This window comes from Vitis riparia, chromosome 16 (genome assembly GCF_004353265.1).
Source record: "Vitis riparia cultivar Riparia Gloire de Montpellier isolate 1030 chromosome 16, EGFV_Vit.rip_1.0, whole genome shotgun sequence".
NCBI classification, from domain to species: domain Eukaryota; kingdom Viridiplantae; phylum Streptophyta; class Magnoliopsida; order Vitales; family Vitaceae; genus Vitis; species Vitis riparia.
In genome coordinates, this window is record NC_048446.1 from 3,195,371 (window position 1) to 3,218,211 (window position 22,841).

The 22,841-nt window shown below is 33.8% G+C and overlaps 1 protein-coding gene across 2 annotated transcripts; it reads left to right on the plus strand.

Moving 5' to 3' along the window:
- The first annotated feature begins 290 nt into the window (after positions 1-290).
- LOC117933566 lies at positions 291-21,908 on the plus strand. Of its 2 annotated transcripts, none has more exons than XM_034854987.1 (18): positions 291-872; positions 1,701-1,759; positions 1,836-1,967; positions 3,392-3,532; positions 4,061-4,117; positions 4,730-4,824; positions 5,277-5,409; positions 6,791-6,970; positions 7,363-7,553; positions 7,684-7,750; positions 8,929-9,062; positions 13,563-13,629; positions 16,713-16,775; positions 16,949-17,193; positions 17,276-17,405; positions 18,552-18,644; positions 19,578-19,787; positions 21,441-21,908. In XM_034854987.1, exons 1-18 carry the CDS (start codon positions 539-541, stop codon positions 21,738-21,740), a joined length of 2,631 nt encoding a protein of 876 aa, XP_034710878.1. In that variant the 5' UTR covers positions 291-538; the 3' UTR covers positions 21,741-21,908. The 2 variants fall into 2 exon arrangements, with proteins under 2 accessions (XP_034710878.1, XP_034710879.1); XM_034854988.1 differs by having other exon boundaries at positions 833-872; positions 1,832-1,967.
- The last annotated feature ends 933 nt before the right edge of the window (positions 21,909-22,841 follow it).

Sequence of the window (22,841 nt, forward strand, 5' to 3'; positions counted from 1 at the left end):
ATCTCGTAAGACATGAGGACATTGACTCGATTTTAAAACTTAACTATAAAAAGTAATTTTGTTTGAATTTTATTAGCGGTAAAATTATCATAATACAATTTTTTTTATAATATTTTCATATTTTTAATTATTAATGGAAATATTCTACATATTAAAAAAAAACACATTTCAAATGATCGTTTTTATAACAAATTATCATGAATTATGTTGTTTTTGAGAGTATGAAAAATGTTTTATGTTAGAAACTTAGAACAGGGCGGGGAGATTTGTCATAATGGTACGACATCCCAGTTGCCAAACACTCCAAAACTTCAACTGTCACTCTCCAATCTCTCTCAACCAACACTCCACTCAACAATTCCTAGCCATGGAAACCAGAGATCCTCCTCTTCCCACCACAACCCATGATTTTCCCATCTTTTCTCCCACCCATATGCACACTAATTCACCCCCAAGCATCATCTGATTCCCCGAAAATCTGGGGAAGGAGAAGAAAAAAAATCCATAACTCTAACCCTAACCCTAATCGTATACCACTATGTCCCCAACTCAGACCCCACCAATGTTTGCCTACAAAACCCCTTCAATTTTCCTCTCATCCCACCCATTCCGGAGAAGCGTTCGAAATTCGGCCAAGTTTCGGTGTGTTTTCGGCCCAACTGTATCGAAATTGAAGGTAGTGTCGTCGTTGGGCGCGATTTTCGGCTCCGGCAACGTGATTGCGGCTGCGGCAGCGGCGGCGGGGTCTGGGTCGCATGCAGCGGTGGCGTCCGCCATCACGCAGGTGGCGGTGACGGCTGTGGCGATTGCGTCCGGGGCGTGTTTGTCGACGAAGGTGGATTTTTTGTGGCCTAAGGCGGAGGAGCTGCCTGGTATGTGGTGGTGCAGTTCTTGAATTGTTTTCGGATTTTTTAGGTTCATTCCCATTCTTTATTCATGGTATTCTCACGTCAGCACATAAATATTGTTTGTTTCTCGGGAATTTCGGATAAATGGTTTAAAACCCAAAATTAGGGCTGAGGTGCAGTTTAATTTTTGGAACGGTTAAAGTGATGTGAACAATGGAAGGGTGTTCCAAATTGGCACAAAGCCACAAAATGATTAGAACTAGATGACTATGTTTGGTTCCCGGAACTCATCAAAAAAAAAAAAAAAAAATTTTGGTTCTGGAAAATTGGAGGGAAATAGGAGGGAAACTAAATAAAACCGAAAATCGAAGGAAAGAAAAAAATGAAGTACAATAAAAATAATTTAAATTTAATAAAATATCTTTATATGTTATATCAAACTGATTTGGCTTATTTGAACTATTTTATATCAAGATTAAATAATTTGAAAATGCTTAAGTTTCTAACTAATTTTGAATATATTTGATTTTCTTTCGAATTTTCCATAGTAAAATCATTTTTCTTAATTTTTTTTCCCCTTTAACTTAATGCATTCTTCGAACCAACATAATAGAAGCTTGAAATGAAAACAACACATGAGTTAATTCTAGGAATGCCACGAGTTTGAAGCCCATTCTACATGGCATGATTACAAATCTTGTAGATTTAAATGCCATCCTGTGAACAGATGTAGCTACCCATCATTCTAGGAGGCAACATAAGTGGATTAAATGGGTCGTAATGATTTTATTTTTTTCTTTAGACTCATATACCTTGTACTTACAAATTGATGGCCTTCATAAATGCGTGCAGGTTCTCTCATACTGGATGGAGTAGATGTGACTGGATATCATATATTTAATGATGCAAAGGTTTATCATCTCTGCTCACATTATAAATCGCATGTAGTCATTTGCTGTGACTAAGATACTGAATCCGTGAAGGCAGGTGCAGAAGGCCATTGCATTTGCTAGGAAAGCTCACCATGGACAGTTAAGGAAGACAGGAGACCCTTATTTGACACACTGTATACACACAGGAAGAATCTTGGCGGTCTTAGTCCCATCAAGTGGAAAACGAGTATGCAATCATCTTTATAATTATTTTTGTCAGAGTTTGTGGCATTGAGCTTGTTCAGTTCATTTTTGTAATTGACCAGGATGATGTATATACATATACATGCATACACATACACAATATATATATATATATATATCGTGATGGACATTTTATTCTTTTAGTTATTCAGATTTCCCTATGTACACTCATTGAATACAATGCAATGGATTTTAGGCAAGTATTCTCTACATGTTGAAATTTTGCTTCTGCCTTCATTTTAATTGCTAGTTTTGTGGTAGCAACTAGCAACCCAAATTGTTTATCCAAATAATTTCCAAATTAATTGTTAAGCGGACAAGACATGCAGCATAGTTGCATATCCATAGACATCAAGATGAGTTAATTATTGACTGTTATTATCCTAAACCAGCAGTTTATATTTCCTACGATGCCCAAGTATATAAAAAAAATGTATTTCCTACAATGCTCGGATTACAATTCCCAAGTAAAAGTTTCAATGGTAAAATATCATTTTGCTTTGAACTCCATTTAGCAAGTTTACTTAAAATGCACCACATTGGATGGGTCCCTTTTCTTCATTTGGTTGTTGGTTTAATTGCTATAATTTTCAACCTATATACTTTGGTTGAGTTCAAAAAAGTCTTGGTTTCTACGCCTTCTTCAAAGACTTTTTCAAGAATATCAATCTGTATAATTGAATGATAATAAATTTAATAAGGAATTCTTCTAAGAAAATAAATGACAAATTTAATATGTGGCATTTAAAAATGTATGGACTCACAACCACTTCCTTTTCCCTTTATTTTTTGTGTTGGATGAGCAGTAATGAAGGGATGTCAATTATTGTCTTGTAGCTTGTATAAGCTATATCTTTATCCACCTCCATTGGAACTTTGGTTATGAATTTATTTTAAAAGTATGCTTAGTAGTACCAAAAGTCATACCTATTAATATTATCTTTTTGCATTTAAAAGTTTGTCTCTGCTATCTGGATAGTATGATAGTCTTCAGAACATGGCTATAGTGGAAAAGGAAAAAGATCTTCAAGTTTTTCTTTAAAAAAAAAAGAAAAAGAAAAAGAAATCAAGAACAAAATTATATCAATTAGACACAATGTTTCAAAAGTTTGATGATATTTTTCATTTCAACATTTAGTAAATGGTTCCTGGATTTGAATGACAGCATATTGCAAGGAAGGCTTTCTTTCTGATTTTTCATCATGTGCACATTGGTGCACCCCCTTTTGGCACTTTTTAATACTATTGCTATTTATCTATCAAAAAAAAAAAAGTATTTCTTTCTGATTTTTGTATGTGTCCATTGAATTTGATCACTCAATTTCGATATTTGATGAACACTTGCATTGCACGAAGTTACATTCCTTTCCAACAGTTCCTTCACTGAGGTTAGAAAGTCTATCACAGGCTATTGATACAGTTGTTGCTGGGATTCTACATGATGTGGTTGATGATACATGTGAAAGTTTGCACAGCGTAGAAGAAGAGTTTGGGGATGATGTTGCAAAATTGGTAGCTGGTGTTTCCAGGTTAAGTTACATCAATCAGGTATGGTGAACCAGTAATAATAGATAGTTCAAACTCTCGATCTTTTGGTTTGAAATTAAAAAAATTAAAATAACTGTTTCAGATGGTTAAAAATTTACCTTCTGACTTTTAATTGCAATAATAATCAAATATAGAGAAGTATATCTTTCTGTCTATGAATTTGGATAAGTTTCAGAAGTTTGAACTCATTAGTTATGATGTTGAATAAAATTTTACCTGTATATTGGCATAGCTAGGAAAAATATAGATCACATTTGAAGTAGAATGTTGTATAGTTGTGAATTATGATTCCTTCTGCTCTTTCAGTTGCCCGGCTGCCTCAAGGTCATTGTTTAGTGACATTTCCTAAGGTAGTATTGAAATGATGTTTATGTTATCTGATGTTTAATCCTCATATGTAGTTAAATCACATGCTTGTAATTCTTAGAGTTCCATGCCCAAATTTCTGGTCCTGTGAGAATATAATATTTTCCCCTTCTTTCTTTTCTCTGTTCATTTTATATATCTATTTAATATTTTTTTATGCAGTTGTTACGGAGACACCGCAGGATAAATGTGAATCAGGGTATCCTTGGTCATGAAGAGGTATGTGAGTTCACTACCACATGGCTGTAAAAATCAGCAATATAGTGGACAGTAGATTTACAGATTGTATTAATAAACTTGAATGCCAAATGGCCATAAATATAATTCTTGTGGTAAAGATCACAGAGTTAAATTCGCAGCCAAATATAATTTCATTAGTTATTCGGTATTGCATTGCATATGCATTATATTAAATATGTATTAAACAAAGAATTCATCTGATAATGCATGTAATATATATAGCTTGTCTAGTTTTCTGCACTGATTGGAATTCTTTTCTTCAGATATTGAACAAACTTCGTGTTTCTTCTTAGTTTTTGATATTTGATTCAAATATTTGTACAATCGATTTGTTACTTGCTATGTTCAATTATTTGCAAATGATTTAATTCATCGAGGGCAAAAAAAGAAAAAATGCAAGCAAGTTTAAGCTGTATCCGATTCTATTGACTATGATAAGGCAATAAAAGAAGTATGATTTCCCAAGTTTTTGTTCTTAAGCATATGAAGAAGTATGATTTCATGAGTTTTTGCCTCTGAAGACAAGCATATGAGAACCAGTTTTCAGCTGCATTAGTTTTATTATGTCACAATTTCAATGTGATATTTCAGGCAAACAATTTGCGAGTCATGCTTTTGGGCATGGTTGATGATCCGCGTGTTGTACTCATCAAGCTTGCAGATCGTCTTCATAACATGAGAACAATGTAATGACCTTCTGAATCTTTTTTTATTTTTATCAGTTTTATGCCTGTTATAGAATGCTTTCTTCATGTTCGACTCTTTGTTTTCTCCAATTTTCTGTTTTTCATAAGAGGTCCCTGGTGAAGTTATAATTCTTTTTTATCAGAAACAAAGCGTATTAAAATTGGGTAAAGCAACTACATGAGAAGGATGAGGAATCCTTCCCAAATTTACCGAAAACTGATTAAAAAAATGGAAGATTAAACCCTCTCCAAAGAAACTAAAATGACCTATACATCCATATAGAACCGTGAGAATATACAACATAAAACCTCTGATCCCTCCATGAGTATTAACACAGCTCCTTCGAATAGAAATCGAAACAAATCTTCTGAGGAAGTTATAAAAGTATGGTATAATTTCTTATAAGAGTATCATATGGGTCACACTCCTAGCTGATGATCTTCTCTTACAGCTATGCTCTGCCAATTACCAAGGCTCAAGCTGTTGCACAGGAGACCTTATTGATTTGGTGCTCGCTTGCTTCCAGATTGGGTCTGTGGGCTTTAAAAGCTGAACTGGAAGATCTGTGCTTTGCTGTTCTTCAGGTCTGCTCATAAGTTCATTTGGTGTCTTTGAGTAAATGTTTGTCCATGTAGAAGCTAAATGCATTTTGAAGATTGATGTATAACATGTACTTCTTTAAATAATGGTTTCTAACACAATGAGAAGAAAGCAGTAAAGCATGTATTTTTTTATTCTTAATTTTCTGATTAAACTTGTTGAAAATCTTAGATGGCAAATAAAGTTTCTGTTTTCCATATTTTTTAAATCTTTTGTGTTCATTATTCTGCTTGCTCGCTTTTACTTGGTTTTTGGAACATAGGTCTCTTTCTCACTATAGTTATTTAGTCACTAAGTAGTAGCAATGCCACAAAAATAATCTATAGAGACACTGATGAGTTTGAATTTATTATTTATTGAATGATTTTTATCGAATTGTATTCTGATTGTATGTCCGTATTTTTGGGTTGGGTTAAGATGTATATAGAGGATCAGGACCATTCTTTGGCTATGCTTGATTTTGTAGAGTGGTTTAGTGTCAAGTAAGAGAGGGATTCTTTTTTGCTTTTTCTCTCCTTGTTTAAGCCTAGGCAGCTATTGTATACATCGTGTGTACTGTGGTACACCTCTTTTCAGGGGTCTTTATATATACACTCTTTTTTTGCATATTAAAGAAAGGTTCTGAGGAACATAAGCTTGCAAATTACACATCTAAATTGGATTTAAAAATATTTATTAGAAAAAAAACCTGAGTGCCTAGATTTACAGTCGGATGTTCAGAACTATTAGTTATTTTCAGTCTTCATTAGTTTCATATGTGAATTCTTAATGTTTTTTTCATTTTAAGTTTTCTATATTCCCTAAACTTGTTTACTCAAGAAAGAAAAATCAACTTAATGAGAGTTTTGTCTGCACAGTTTGAATTTTGGATTCATGTGTCAAATTCCTGAATTTAATTAATGAAACTATAATCTGTTGGTTGGATTTTGAACCTGCAAGTCAATAGCAAACACATGTGAATGTTTAGTGATCACTAGTAGTTAATCATATGGGACTATGGTAATCTTTTTCCCCTAATGAGAAAGGAGACGTATCAATACCAAAGATTGCAAGGTCTACAAGAAATAGGAATGATGAAATCAGTATTCAATGTTAAAATGATAAAAGAAAGAATACGGAATATATATATCACAAAAACTAAATCCCCTTTAGGATTGGCATGTTGTGAAGGATGCAATCAGAGAACCTAGATAGAGCAGAACAATGAAACAAAATCTGTCTGGAAAATTTTTGTGTCATATTTCTGGCATGAAACTGTATTTCCTTATATAGTATGAGATTTGTCCCTTTTTATCTTTAACCTTTGTTGGGCCTATGCAATGAGTAATTAATTAATATTCTATGTTTCAACTACACTATATGCAGCCTCTAACATTTCTCCAGATGCGAGCTGACCTTGCTTCCATGTGGAGTCCCAGCAACCGGAGTGGAAATCCTAGAAGAACAGCTGCAAAAGATAGTTCTCCTGTACCCTTAAATGAAAAAGAAATTGCTTTTGACTACGAAGGATCTCTTGCAGTTGATGCAGATGTCACAAGCATGAAGGTCAAGACATTGGTCAATTTTTTTTTTCTTAGTTCTGTGCTTGGGCCTTTCTTTGGGAATGAGTGCAAGCCTGATTTGAAATATTGACATACATTCTTAGAAATATCTACTGATAACTAAGAGCCCAATGATGTTGTATAGAGGAAGTTATAACATTTACTGTCAAAAACAGAAAAGAAAAGAATAACCTTATTATTTTAGTATTCCTTCTATATTCTAGCTATTGCTCACCTTCTTACAGATATTGAAGTGCTGATACGATGGATTTATTAAACACCCCATTTTATATGCTTTATTATCAGTGATGCTTTTGCATCATCAAAGTCCTATACACAACTGGATGGGGAACTCATTTTTTTCTTTTTATTTTTGCCATTGTTCTTTATCTTCAGGATCTTTTGGAAGCTGTACTACCTTTTGATATCTTGTTAGATCGGAGAAAGCGGATTAACTTTCTTAATAATCTAGGAAAATGCTCAAAGACTCAGAAAAAACCACAGGTCGTGAGGGATGCTGGACTTGCATTAGCCTCGCTGGTACTTTGTGAGGAAGCACTTGAACGGGAGTTATTAATATCAACTTCGTATGTTGTGTTATCATTGTTGCTTGTGGTTTCTGAAAGTGAATGTTTACCTTTTTATCTCTTGCAGTGTGTACAGGAGCAACTCTGATCTATCTTGCTGTTGACTTTGTTTTCTGTTTTCTGCTTGCAGTTATGTTCCAGGAATGGAAGTAACTCTATCTAGCCGCTTAAAAAGCTTGTATAGTATCTATAGCAAGGTATTAATATAGTTCCCAATTTGGTTCATTTGAGCAAAACAGTAAGGGCTAGCCTAGTATTACCTTAGTTTTTTTCCTATCAAAAAAAGTATTACCTTAGTTTTTTACTGTAGTTTTTAGGAAAACTACTTTTAGCTATGCTAAAAGAAAAATAGGTCCAACGAGACATACTTACAGAATGTGTAAATATTGAGGTAGAGAAAAGAATCATGTGAAGGAGGGCATCGGAGTACTAGAGGATGGTAGAGGAAAGACATCTGAAGAAGAACATGAAAACAAATTAACTCAAATAAAAGGATAAAAGCTGGTATTCCATCAATTTTTTGAGGGCTTATTGGGCAATTGTGAAATACTATTAAAGAAGTTACTTCTTATGCATTTCTCAAAATAATTGTCAAAAAGGTGTGACTCTCTAATAATCACTTTTTTTCCCCCCCTTGACCCAATAGATCGGTTATAAAAATTATAATGACGGTGATTCTAAGTGGCCTAGAATCAATCCGTCATTTGCTCAATGTACTTTCAAGTGAAAAGCTATTAATATTTAAATATTTTGCCTTTATCATGATTAAAATGTAATATTGTAAGACTAAACTTTGACCATTGTGACTCAATCCTTGCTAACCAGCCCCCATTAGGGCATGTGAAAATAGACATGACCCTTAGAAATGCCAAAAATCCAAGAAAATCGAAAAATAATAATAATAATAATAATAGAATTACATAATGAATAAGGAAATTATTGAATGGTTCCAACAATGATTTACAAAGCACACATCTATGAGGAATCTCTCTATTTCTACAAATGATGCGATTCACCAAATGTATCAACTATTCAATTATCTTCAGCCACCTTCATGCAACCCATTTTAGACTTCTGTTTATTCAATTGAGTTCTTCATTATGTATCATATAAATTAAAATAAAAACAACAATCTAGTAAAAGTTCAAAATTTGAATGATTGGCTTGTCCTATGGGATACAAACATCTGTATTACTGTGATTTATGCATTAGTAGACTTATTTTGATCTTCAATTGTTAATTTGAATCTTGCTCAAGTTTCATGCTTGTGCTGTTCAACATATATTTGCATGAGTCATCTTATATCCATATCATCAAATGTTGAAGGACACATCCTAATGTTGTGTGAAATAAATGTTTCTATCTTTACTTATAGATGAAACGGAAAGATGTAGGCATCAATAAAATTTATGATGCACGTGCACTGAGAGTAGTTGTTGGAGACAAAAATGGAACTCTATGTGGACCTGCAGTTCAGTGTTGCTACAATCTTCTTAGCATAATACACAGGTGAATGGATCTGAAACTCCTGATACTTTATCCTTCTTAAATATGCCGTGGAATTAACATAATACTGGTGGTATGAAACTGCTCTGTATCATTATCTTTTATTGAATTATTTTTAGGGGTGCAACTTGGACAGTTTAGCCCAACCCAACCCAACCTTTGGATGAGTTTAGACAATCATTTTGAATAATCTAGCTGGGGCTTGGGTTAAGTTTTTCAACCTAAAGTCAATTTAATTTGGCCTTGGACCAAGGTTTGGATAACTTGAGCTTAACCCAAACCCAATTTGATATTTTTATAATATTCATAATTTATATTATCCTATATAATAATATTCATTTTATTTTTTTAATTTTAGAGAAAATGTCAAATTTTGATTGTATTTTCATCTTATTATAACAATATATAAATTTGTTTTTACTTTTTTGTTATCATCTTAAAATATTATCCCATTTACTATTTAGATTTTGATATAACTATACAGAAAATTTTTTTAAAAGAATATTGTGGGTGAGTTCAACCTAACCTAACCTAACCTTACCCAACCCAATTCTAAACCATACAACTTGAGTTCTACCTGAGCTTGGAAAAATAAGGTTGGGTTGGTTTTAGGTTGAATACTTTTGGTTAGAGGTCGGGATAGGTTAGGTTGCTTGGGTTGGATGGTCAAGTTGCAACCCTAATTATGTCACCATAAGTTAATATGAAGAGTGAAAATAGAGAGGCTATTGTTGTTGTGGATAGGGAAAAGGCCATTGGGTCCAGGTGGACGATAAGTTAGTATGAAGAGTGAAAAAAAGAGAGGCTATTGTTGTTGTGGATAGAGAAAAGGCCGATGGGTCTGAGTGCTTTTGCCACGGTTTTTGACTAGAACTATGAAGAGATACCTTGGGGTGACTATCAATCTTGAAGTATTGCAGGCCAGTTGGGTGACTTATTGAGGCACTTGTTTTACTTCTATTGACCAGATCCCAAAGAAAGAGGGAATCCCTAAAATAATGTTAGAAAGATTAGATTGGTGACTAGCTTATGTAAGATCCTCACTAAGGTTTACTTGAGACACAAAGGTTCTTCAAGATGCCCTTTTCCCCTCTTGTAGAGCTATTGTTAATCCTATATACGGTTTTGTTTACCAAATTAATATTTCTAGAGAGGATTAAAGCAGGGAAAAATCTATAGTGCATGAGTGGATTTTAAGAAAGCTTGTTACATGAGTTTAGAATTTCTTGATCATACAGTGGATCTGAGATGGCTTGGGTGGATGAAGGCTTGTCACTGTTCCATTAGCTATGTGACTTTTATCAATAAGGAGGCTAGAGGTTGGATTTTAGCATACTGGAGACTTAGGTAAGGGAACACTCTTTCTTTTCTCCTATGTTCTGGGCTGGATGATTAATAAGGCTGAAGATCTTGGCCTTGTGGAAGAATTATAAGTTTGAAAAAGCAGATTTCTGTTTTCCACCTTTAATTCACGAATGACATTGTTTCTTTTTCTTTCCCTCCATTGCAGAAACAAAAAATTTGGGATGATATTTTGCCTGAAAAGTGACTTTTGTAAATTCTTATTTTTATTTTTTTAAAAAAACAACAACAATTGTTGCTAGTGTGTTTTGATTAGGGTTAGTGTCCATAAAGATTAGTTCACTAGATTAGCATTTTCAAAGGATGTGAGATTGTGAGTGGCCTTTGAAATACCATAGCCTCCTGGTTTGAGGCAATTTTAGGACCCTATGATTTTGGGACCTATTGAATAAAAATTCTCCAAATGCTTTGATGAGCTCAAAAAAGAAAAAACACCCACAGGTAGTTGTTAAGGGCGGATTCATCTTGGCTTCAATCACATCCTACATGTAGACAAAGCTTTAGCCATTTTCAAAATATTAGCTACTTCTACATCCGTAATTTTGAAGTACTTGCATAATTATTGTTTTTTTCCCCTCATCTGACCATGAGGAGGTTAGCAGGGAACACTTTGTTAGGTGTGTTTTCCTTGAATGTACGTGTGTTTTGGGTGGGAGGTTGGGTTTGGTTTTGTTGTAAAGTTGGTTATTGGTAAATGGCTGTGGAGATTTCTTAAGGTACGACAAAACTAAACCCTCTATCCTAGGAAAAGAAAGGGATTCATTGTTGGCAGTGTTATCAAAGGCGATCGCTTGGGTTGCCTAGGCCATCAAGCTAGGTGAGGCAGATAAAAGTCGCCTCTTGAAGACCTAGTCAAGGTGGCTTCAAAGAGGCAACACCTAGGCAATTGCCTTGGGATAAGGCGCAAGGCATAGAGGCGATCATTGCCTTTGACCATGAATTAAGATTAAACATACTTAAATTATAATTTCATTCAATTTAACATTGGATTAAACAAAGTATAAGATGGAATATTATATTATTAATCATAGAGATAATGAGATGGAGGGCTATCAATATAGTCTTAATGGAAGTGATGACAATTTTAATTTCAATGATGACTATGATGATGATGCCCAAAGCTTCTTTAGGATGTTCATTATCTTATTTTGTCGTTTATTATTGAAGAATTTCTGAATTCCTTTATTAATTTATTCGGTACACACCATACACATATATATACACAAATGACCGAATAAGAAAATATCTATCTAGCTTGATTCTCTCCTAAAAAATAGGAAACTGAATCCTAAGGAAATATCCTAAGTGATCTCTCCTTTTTTATTCCTAAAATACTTTCCTAAATTAAAACCCTAACTTTGAATGCCAAATTTCAACAATTATGATTTTTAAATGTATGAAAAATTAGAATATGCATTTACATAGGACAAATATCTTTAAACAATATGGTGTTTCTTATGATGTGGGGTATAATATTTAACACTTTGAATAGTTATTACTATTTTGTCAATTTTGTAAGACATTATGAGGGATGAAAAATTAATAGCGTTGAAGTATCGAATAGGTAAATATATGTATATTTTTTATTACCTTACTATAGTCATGCTATCACCTTGTTTTTCGCCTTTCGCCTTAGGCTAAAAGGAGTCTTATTGCCTTAACATTGCCTTTTGTGTTTGACAACACTGATTGTTGGAGATGGATACAGCGAACTATTCTAGGAAAATGTTTAGTGGAGACTGACTCCCTTGCTTATCCTTTGCTCACCTCTACAGATTTTTCAGGTCTTGAAGACTTCCCTTTACTGCCACTTTGTTCAAGTTATTGACTACCCATATTGGATCTTTGATCTTTTCAGAAGCCTTTTTGATTGAGAAATCTATGATTTTTCTTCTTTTGTTGTGGCCTCATTAAACACTAATTTATTGGATCTGATCCTAAAAATTATGTTGCCCCTCTGATACAAGTGGACTTTTCACACCTAAATCATTATTATTTTTTTTTCTTTCACTCCCACGTGTCTGTTCTAGTTCCTTCTGGCCAAATTACTTTGGAATTAAAAAAATCCCCCCATAGTTAACGCCTTTGACTTTTATTTGCTCAAAAGATGGTCAATTCTGAGCAGTTGTTTCTAAATAGGAGGCCTTCTGAAGTATCAACCTAGATAGATGAGGCATGTGGCATGACTAGTTGAAAATTTATTGATCACTTATCCATCCATGGTCCTTTTTTAAACTAGCTTTGTTTTGTAGCTGGTATTCCTCTGGTAGTGCCTGTAGGTCTTGAGGACAGGATATGATTGTGGTATCGAGGACAGGGTGATTGTGGTGTTGAGGACATGTCTTTCAAGGATAAACAAACAAGGTAGAACAAAAATGTGATAGATGCAGAAACTCAATGGAAGCTGTTCCAACAAATTGAGTTGACTACATGCAATTTTTGAGGAATTCTTCCTCTGAAACTCTAGAGAAAAGGTGAAGGCCAACCTATATACATATGCACCAAAATATGAATGCAAACATGAGGTCTAATCTCATCTGAAGAGGGATGGTCTAAGGATGACTTTACTTTGATAGGAGGGAGAGAAACTGGTTCTGCAGTGTTCTTTGCCTCCATAAGCCTGCATTGGTAGGAGATTTTGGAGAGAAAAATTTGAGGACCTTTGGAGGAAAGGAAAGAAAATTGAATCCTATGGAGGATAGAGTGCAGTTCTTGATGTTCCTGTGAGTGTCAGTCTTCGAAGGAGTTTTTCTACATCTTCTCTCTTATAGCTTTTATTTGTGGAGCTGTTTGTTTTGAGAATCAGAGAAGAGTAATGTTGTAGATATCTGCTTATCAAAAGGTATGGTTTGATGTTGCTTGATGTGGTTTTGTTTGTTGCTTTTCCATTTGAGAAGGAATTCTCCCCCTTCCTTGTCCACCTGGTCTTTGTCATTAAAAAATTTGTTTCTTATAAAAGGCAACATGACAGTTTATTCCAATTTCAGCTCTGTGGATATTGCATTGTTCATAGGCTCATTAGGTCTGAGATTAGTTTGAAATGGCATGATATGATTACTATAATCAGTCCAAATGCATTGCATCCGTACCTGCTGCACTTCTGTGAAAATAATGGCTCATGTCTCCTTTCTCTTGATGCAGGCTTTGGACCCCCATTGATGGTGAATTTGATGATTACATTGTCAATCCAAAGCCTAGTGGCTATCAGGTTAAAAATTCTGCTTTCAATCTCTAGATATTTAATGAATTCCATTTAACCATATGAACAGGTGCATGCATGCATTGGAGCATACATACATATATAGCACATGTATATAATATAAACTATTTTCTTAACGTATTTTCCCAAGTAAATCTTGAGAAGTTAAAGAAAATACTATGATGTCTAATTTTCAATCCTTGTTCTCTTCTAGTGGTGGATGGTTCACCCAGGAAAGGTGGGGGATTGGCACGGGACCTGCTTTTCCAATAAATGATTGGATAGCAAGTGAGATAAAATAAAATTTCAATCACTCAAACTTATCTCAAGAAAAAAAAAAACTGAAAAACAAATAGGAGGGTAGGAATTCCTCAAACTTTAAAACAGAAACTAGGGCCAACAAATGACTACTACTTAAACTGTGCAATTGTCTTTTGAGCTTGATTTGTCAATAAGTTTTGGAGGTAGAGTTTGTATAATATTACTGTATAAATTTTTTTGAACCAATCTTCATTTGATCTTTTATTTTTAATTTTTAATTTTAATTTTTATCAGAACAAGAAGTTTATTGATTAGGGATTTGAAGTACATTTGAAAGATCAGAAATCCTTCCTAGATATACATACTCTAATCAAAAGAATGATAAATAAGATACCTCCTATGTACCAACCGAAACTATACAAAAGAAATTTTTTTCTACTACTTTAGGGAACAATACATCTACAAAAAAGGCAGAAAATTTGCTCAAAGATTTTCTCTTTTAACCCTTTAATTACATACCAAATTCCAATTGAGTTGAATAACAATGAAAGGAGTATCCTCGGAAGCTGAATTTGTTGAATCCTGAAAAGAGGAATAAATTAAGTCTCTTTTTTTTTTTTTTTGATAGGAAACCACGCGTTAAATTAAGTCTCTTATTATCTCTAAACTTCTTCACTTGTCTGAAAAAATCCTTCTATTTCTTTCCCACCATATTATCCAAATCAATGTGAGGCATGCAACTTGCCAAAGAGTTTTGCCTCTATAGTCATCATGTCATAAATGCCCCTTAGAGGGACCCAAGTGAAAAAGTACTAAAGTAGTCGGACAATGTGGAAAGAGATGATCGATTGATTTACCGTTCCTCATACACATAACTCAAAAGTCAAGACTATGAGCTTTGTGATGTCTTTTCACTTGTAGCATGTCATTGGTGTTGAACTTCCTGTTGGCCACTAGTCATGCAAAAACCTTGACCTTTGATGAGGCTATAGATAGCTAAATGAGTTTTACTTGAGAAAAGAAAAGATTTTACAGTAAATTTAGCTGAAGAAGTCAAAAACCAAACTCTTATATCAAGGATAGATGGTATTAGAGGTACACGGGTTAGAGAGAGAGGACATGTGTCTTCCCAAGTCTTCTATCTCCATGCCAGTAAGGATACTGCGAAAGTTAAAGTTCCAAGGTAGGGGCCAAGAATGGGTGAAATCGAGTCATTTCTAATTGTCATAATTCCAAAAAGATTTAAAAATTGAGAGTAAAGAGGTTAATTCCCCTATCACAAGTATTCCTAAAAGTGAATTCATACCCTATCTCTCACTACAAAACATGTATGACATAAGAAATCCTAGAGAGCTCGTGCAATGACCTTTCAAGGACATCAATGTGACCATTTGACTATAATTTTGGCATCCCAGCCATTGGGATGAGTCTTGTGGATGCTTAGTATTATCTTATACCAAAGAGCATCACTCTCCCTAGGATAGCTTTGCATCCATCTTCCTAGGAGAGCTCTGTTTCTCAAAGAAATCTTCTTTATACAAAAAAAAAAAAAAAAAACTAGCCTTTTGATTCCTCCCAAAGGGAGACCCAAATATGTTACAGGTCACTCAAAAACTTTACATTTGATCATTGAAGCTAACATAGCAATTTGATCTTAACTCATGTTGATAATAGATAAAGTGCTCTTGTCTAAATCTTAAGTCCTGAAATGTGCCCAAATACCAACAAGATCAACTCAAGGTTTTGTAAATCTTCCATGCTAGCTCTTGAGAAAAAGATGGTATCATCTACAAACTATAAAAGGGTCACCCTAATTCTACTCTGCCCAACTAGGAAACCTTTCAAGAGACCGCTCTCCTCCACCCTCAACATCATCCTACTTAAGACATCAACTACTATTGTGAAAAGGAAAAGAGAAAGAGGACTCCTTTCCTAATACCCCTGATTGCTTTAATCTATCCTTTGGCACTACCTTTCTCTAAGACTGCAAAATTTGTTGAAGATAAATAGCCTCTCATCCACAACCTCCATCTAATACTAAAACCCTTCCTTCTTGGTGCTTGATCCATAAAGTTCCACTCCACATGCTCCTAGGCCTTTTCACAATCGATCTTAAACACTACTTCCAATGTGCCATATCCCTCCAATATTGATATCAAAATCATTCTTAAACACTACTCCCCCAATATTAAAATGAACCTTACTTTAATCTGCATTTTATCTTAACTGGCTGAACATGCTGTATGCCTCCAATATTGATATAAACAGGGCTCTATAGTTCATAATTTTGAAGTCCCACAAAGATATTCTTTAGTGCTTAGTTTTTAGCATTTGCTTTAGATGATATTTTTATTTTAAAAACATTTCTTTGTCATAGACCAGATCGATGGTCAGACAATCAAAGTCAGAACAGCTCATTTTTTGCCTCAAGTCTAAATGTACTTATTTTTTCGGTCCTAAAATCCCCTCCTGTGTTTCTAGTATCAATGTTAAATGTAAGGATTTTTCAATAAACTTGATAAATGATGAATTCCTTCCAAGGAGTAGGAGATTATTCAATTTGAGGAAAGTAAGCACCTCAAAAATGCTGGATAATCTACATGCAAAATTCTTCTGGAATCATTGTGTTTACAGAGGGGGAGGATAAAATCCTTCTCCAGAAAGAGCAACTGCACTGATGTGATGAACATCAATCAAAAGAATAAAAGTAAAAGATCTGCCTATGAAGCAGGGACAAGTCTCCTAGGAAAATTTCCCTAGAATGTCTAGTAGATGATGCACTTTTCCTACCTCCATTTTCTTCACAGCCAAACTTTCCTGTTCTTTTGCAGTCTCTCCACACTGCAGTACAGGGCCCTGACAACTCACCTTTGGAGGTTCAAATAAGGACACAGGTACCACACCTACAGATTCCATAATCTCATGTCAAGCTTATTTCTAAATGGTTTTGATTCAGCTAACAATAATAGTTGCTTTATCTTTTCGGAGGGAAAGAATAATCGCGTGTCAAGCTTATTTGTAAATGCTTTTGATTTAGCTAACAATAATAGTTGCTTTATTTTTTCAGAGGATGCATGAGTATGCGGAACATGGACTTGCTGCACATTGGCTTTATAAAGAGACCGAAAACAAATTGCCTTCCACGAGCATCTTAGATGATTCTGAAATAAAAGCATCCTCCTATTTCTCCGAAGATATGGAGAATCAAAATTCTGTTGGAGATGATGTGTTTCAGAAGTATGGTTCCCTGAAAGCAGGACATCCAGTGCTTAGAGTGGAAGGCAGTCACTTGCTTGCTGCTGTTGTTGTCAGGTATTTTATTGCTTCACTTCCAATTGTCACAATCAGTTGGAAGCCTTTTTCACTAATTATTGCATAAAACTTCTATTTTCAGAGTAGATAAGGATGGAAGAGAACTGCTTGTCGCTGTAAGCTTTGGACTAGCTGCTTCTGAAGCAGTAGCTGATAGAAGATCTTCTTTCCAAATTAAACGATGGGAAGCTTATGCAAGATTATACAAAAAGGTTGACTTTTTTTTTTCTCTTCCCTATTTTTATACTGTGATCTCCTAGTTGCTTGGTCTTGTCACATGAAGCTTTGTCAGTGAAAGAAATTTGGAGTTTTTAAATATTCATATCCTTAATATATGCTGGGTAATTAATGTTTTTCCCCAGTAATTAGTAAACTATAAAAGAAATTTCTTCATGGACAATAAATTGCAATGATTTTGGGGATGAATTCTTCATTATTAGTGTATTTTTTGTAAACATTGTTTTCCATTTATAGGGTTTGCTTTAATTTTTTTCAATGCTAATTCATTCATGTAAGAACTTAGAATATGGCATAGCTATATGCAGATTGTGTGGTTGAATGACAAAGTTAGAGTGGAAATGAACACAAACTTAATACTGCAGTAGAACGCTTTAAGACCACAAAGTTCAAGGGGTATTTTAAGACCCAAATGTTCTTGAGGAATAAAATAGGGTATACAGGTTTAACACCTATTGAGAATGATAAGAGAGAGTTGTCTATGGATGGTCAGAAAGGACTTGTGGCTGGCACTGTTATCTAGGATTAACAAGTTTTGTAGAGTTCAGAGCATATTTGCAAAGATGTATAAGGTTGAATTGGCAGTTATAAATGATGTCCAGGAATTAATTTAAGTGGGCATATTCCATTATCTCACATCAATTCTCTGTGCCGATGATATGGTTAAGGATGATTATTCAACATAAATGTTTAACACCTATTAAGAATGATAAGAGAGAGTTGTCTATGGACGGTCAGAAAGGACTTGTGGCTGACACTGTTAGTTAGGATTAACAAGTTTTGTGGAGTTAAGAGCATATTTGCAAAGATGCATAAGGCTGAATTGGCAGTTAAAATTGATGTCCAGGAGTTAATTTAAGTGGGCATACTCCATTATCTAACATCAGTTCTCTGTGCCAATGAAATGGTTAATGATGATCATTCAAGAAAAGATTTCTAAGCTAAATCTTAACTAAACAAAGCAACAAAATCACATTACTATTTGACAATTTAATTATATTTGAATAGAAATGTGGGATGGATTCTCTAACTTGTGTTTGAATGGTAGCTGAATAAAGCGTGTATGGTTTTAACTTAGGGTTGAAGATGTTCTTGTATTGACTATTAATTTGGCTTTGCAGGTGTCTGATGAGTGGTGGTTTGAACCAGGACATGGGGATTGGTGTACTTGCCTAGAAAAGTATACTCTTTGTCGTGATGGAATGTATCACAAGGTACGTCATGCATTCACATCTTCCTATGAGGAGACATGGTTTTGCTGTTCAGACTTTGAAAAGAACATACTGGCGAGTTCTCAAATTCAAACAGTTGGCCTAAACCCATCCAACTGACCCATCCAAGAAACAGTCTAAGGGTCATTTTTTACTGTCATTGAACTGTACAGACATCATCAATTAATTTGTTTATGAAAATTTAAAAACTAATTTGTAGCCTAAACCCAGAAACTGTTACTACCATTATCACCACTGCCACCACTACCAATCAAGTTATTACTTGATTGTGAGAAACAACTTCATTGGTGAAAAGTACTTGAGGGTGAGAAAAAACTTAACTGGTGAAAAAGTGAAGGTATGCACTCAGGTCAAAAGTTTGTGTATATGAACATCTTTTTGAATGGTCAGAATGGTGGAGCAGGAGTGACTGCTCTGAACCCAAACAGTCCGGAAGAGGAAGCCATAATTTGTATGCGTCTGTATATGCATGTCCCTGTGTTTTTGGCTTTTTTACTTAAAGTTTATTCTTTTTTATGCCCTCATTTACCTCAAGTATAATTTTAAGTTCAATAAATTTACCCTACACTATATCATGCATCCACTGTGTATTTGGTTACAAAATAAATGCGATACCAAATCCAGAAGTAAATGGTTAGAGACCCAAAAATGACATTATGCTTGTTTTTTTTTTTCTCCTTTTGTGATAAAGAATGAGTTTGTAAACTTTTCAGCAGTAACTTAGCATGCCAACTTTAAAAAATCTTCAGGAGTATCGGCCTGCTTTTTCTTCTAATAGTATTTAGCATATGATACAAAATCTTAAAATCATCAATACATAATTGAATTATATTGTATCAACTAGTTAAGCATCTGTTTGTTACATCGGCTTCACATTAAGAAATTATCATTCTCATGAATCTCATATATACACAGGAAGACCAATTTCAGCGGCTGCTGCCCACGTTCATCCAGGTGATTGATCTGACAGAACAGGAGGAATCTGAATACTGGGCTGTTGTGTCTGCCATTTTTGAGGGTAAACAAATTGCTTCTATTGAATCCCACTCTAACTCTAGCTTCTACAAGAGACCAAGCTCTAACCCTATCAGTTCAACTTCCCTGGAAGCCAACATCAATAATAAGGTTTGTGGACAATCCCAAATTCATTTGGCATTTACTTAATAGCAGTGAGCAATGTCTAGATTCTTTATTTCTTGATCACATTTGCTTCATGCTTGTTCCCTTGTGTTGCCTGTTTAACAAACTTATAACCTTATAATGCAAGTAGGGACTGAGCTCTAATGGTTTGGTGGGGACGTCGTTATGCATGGATGGGAATCACCATTCAATGCATCTAACTAGCTTGGGGGGTTCGGAACAAAGTCAACAATATCCAATAAGCTGAAATCATTGACATATTTGATGTCACTAATCTTTTAGCGCAAGTTTAGTACCTAGATGGTGTCTTGATGCCAAAACAGTCTGTAATGCATGGCAACAAAAAAGAATACTGCCAGTAGAACTGTATTTTATTACTAAGATCAGCATCTTTTCATTTCCATTTGGATCATGCAAGTACTTGGGAAAAAATCTCAAATTTGAATTCACTTATTTGGTTTATAATGAAAAATATAGAGGAAAATGAAATGTAACAAGGATTATTTAAAAATTTGTGTACTTTTTAAATTTGGATTAATTATAAAAACCACCCTTATGTTTTCACTTTTGTCTCAATTTAGTTTCTAATTTTTTATTTTTTTTTTTCCTTTTAGCAATGTCAATCTTAAACTATACCCATTCAATTAAGATTTTCTGTCAAACATAGATCCAGAAACCTCTATGACAATCACATGGACAATTAGATATATTCAAACATATTATATAAGAACTTATGACAATATCGATATGCATGTCACATAGTTTCTGCATCCATTTTTTGATGGAAAGTCTCAATAAAATGACTATGAATATAGTTAAAAGGTAATATTAATGTATAAAATATATTTTTTAAAAATTACCCTTTATTGGTTAAAATTGTGATGCAAGTGATTTTTGTAATCTACTGTTCAAATTCTTTATTCTTATATAAAGAAGAATAACATTGAAAATATGGAAGAGAAGGGTTATTATGTCTAAATTTGTCTTCCATTCGCTTTTTCTTATTTATTTTGTGTTTCCACTTAAGCTTATTCTTTCCATGATCCAAATGGAGTTTTTAATATCATTAAATTTCCAAACCTTAATATGTGCTGCTCTTTTGTGGTTACCTGATTTTGTTTTGAACCGTCAATTTTCCTAGAATATTAAGCTTGTAGGATGTGGGTTCACGATATATATTGTGCTTTTTAACAAATACCACCCTCTCTCACATGCACTGCAGGTGGGGTGATATGTAGGCCTATAGGCTAATAACCACAATTAGTCTCTTTTAGGTTTACACAATTAGTCTCTTTTGTGGTGAGGTTTGAACACATGACCTCCCACCAAATGAGACTCTAATACTATGTTGAACTACTAATTTTCCCAAACTTAAAGCTTATATGATTTAGGTTCATAATACAATAAATTAGGAAAATAAATATGCGGTGAGGCTCGAACATATGACCTCCTGCCAAACGAGACTTTGATACCATGTTGGACTTTGATATCATGTTGAACTACCAATTTTCCTAAGAATTTAAGCTTGTAGGATTAGGTGTATATATATCATATTCTTTAACATTTTGTAATGTAGTTCAATTTAATAGTTCAACAAAATGCTCCAAGAAACTAAAAAATTTACTCGTGAAATCATAGGTGCACCTACTGAGGACAATGCTCCAGTGGGAGGAGCAGCTTCGGTCTGAAGCAGGTATGAGGCAAACCAAAACCAAGGTTGGAGCAGACCCTTACAGCACCCCTAAGTCTGTGGTTCTTGGGGAAGTGGTGATAGTGTGCTGGCCTCACGGCGAGATAATGAGGCTGAGGACAGGGAGCACAGCTGCAGATGCTGCTCAGAGGGTAGGACTGGACGGGAAGTTGGTTCTGGTAAACGGCCAATATGTGTTACCCAATACCCAGCTCAAAGATGGAGATGTAGTTGAAGTCAGGATGTGAATACAGATAAGATGTTTTTATTATTCAACAGAAGTGGTAAATAGTTGTGGGGAGATAGGAACTAATGATCTGGGTTTGAGTATGACAGCATTCAATTTATGTATATCGATTGTGTATATAGGACTCTGATTTTAATGGAAGAAAATTTTTGCTCTTCCAATTCCTGAATTCTATCAAAGTATTTGGATCCTGAAAACCATTAGCACACAATTGAAAAGGATCTTGGTTGATTCTTCTGGGAAACTGAATGTAACTTCAATATTCAAACATTTTCAAATTAGTAAGGAAATGAATTAAATTTTTAAAAAAAATATACATTTCACTTAATTAATAAAGAAAAGAAAAGAAAGAGTATAAAAAAAAACCTAGGCTTATTTGGTAACTGATTTGGAAAACAGAAAAACATTATTTAAGAATAGTTTTTAAAATCCATTAAATTTTCTTGAAATATTTTTAATATTTTTAAATATGTTTTATAAATGATTTTTATACGTATTGGTTTATTTTTAGTCATTTTATATCTTCTATAATTATTTTTTAAAACAATCTTTTGAAAACAAGTGAAAATAATTAAAAATAATTAAAAGATATTTTTTGAAAACAACTTGTTTTTTGTTTCTAAGAATAGAAAACAAAAAATAAGTTTTGGTTATTAAATATGTTTTCATTATTTTTTGTTTTGGAAAACAAAAAACTGTTATAGAAAACGTCGTCAAATATACCATAAAGTTCAATATACCTTTTTATCATATTTTTCCACTGTACCTTTTGTATGAAAAATAAAAATTTTAAAATCATAACTTAGGTATCCATTTGGAAAAGCACAAGCAATAGAAAAAAGTACGATTTTGAAAAATTTTGAAAGTAGTTCACTAGTTTGTAAGCACAACGTACAAATAAAAAATAATTTTTATTTTCTAACAGGTTTCATTTTTTTTTTTTCCTAAAATCTATTTTAAAAAAATTAAATTTGTCGAATCTTATTTAGTTTCGAGTTTTCACTAAAATAAAAAGAGTATATATATTGGGAAAATCATGCAATCATATATTAACTAAAAAAAATATATGAGATTTTAAAATTTTGATTTTGATTTTTTAATT

Bases quoted from the DNA above. Each gene is read 5' to 3' on its own strand.
- LOC117933566 (XM_034854987.1), top strand. From the start codon at position 539: ATGTCCCCAACTCAGACCCCACCAATGTTTGCCTACAAAACCCCTTCA. The intron at 873-1,700 runs GTATGTGGTGGT...AAATGCGTGCAG, and splicing joins TAAGGCGGAGGAGCTGCCTG to GTTCTCTCATACTGGATGGA. The intron at 19,788-21,440 runs GTTTGTGGACAA...GTGAAATCATAG, and splicing joins AAGCCAACATCAATAATAAG to GTGCACCTACTGAGGACAAT.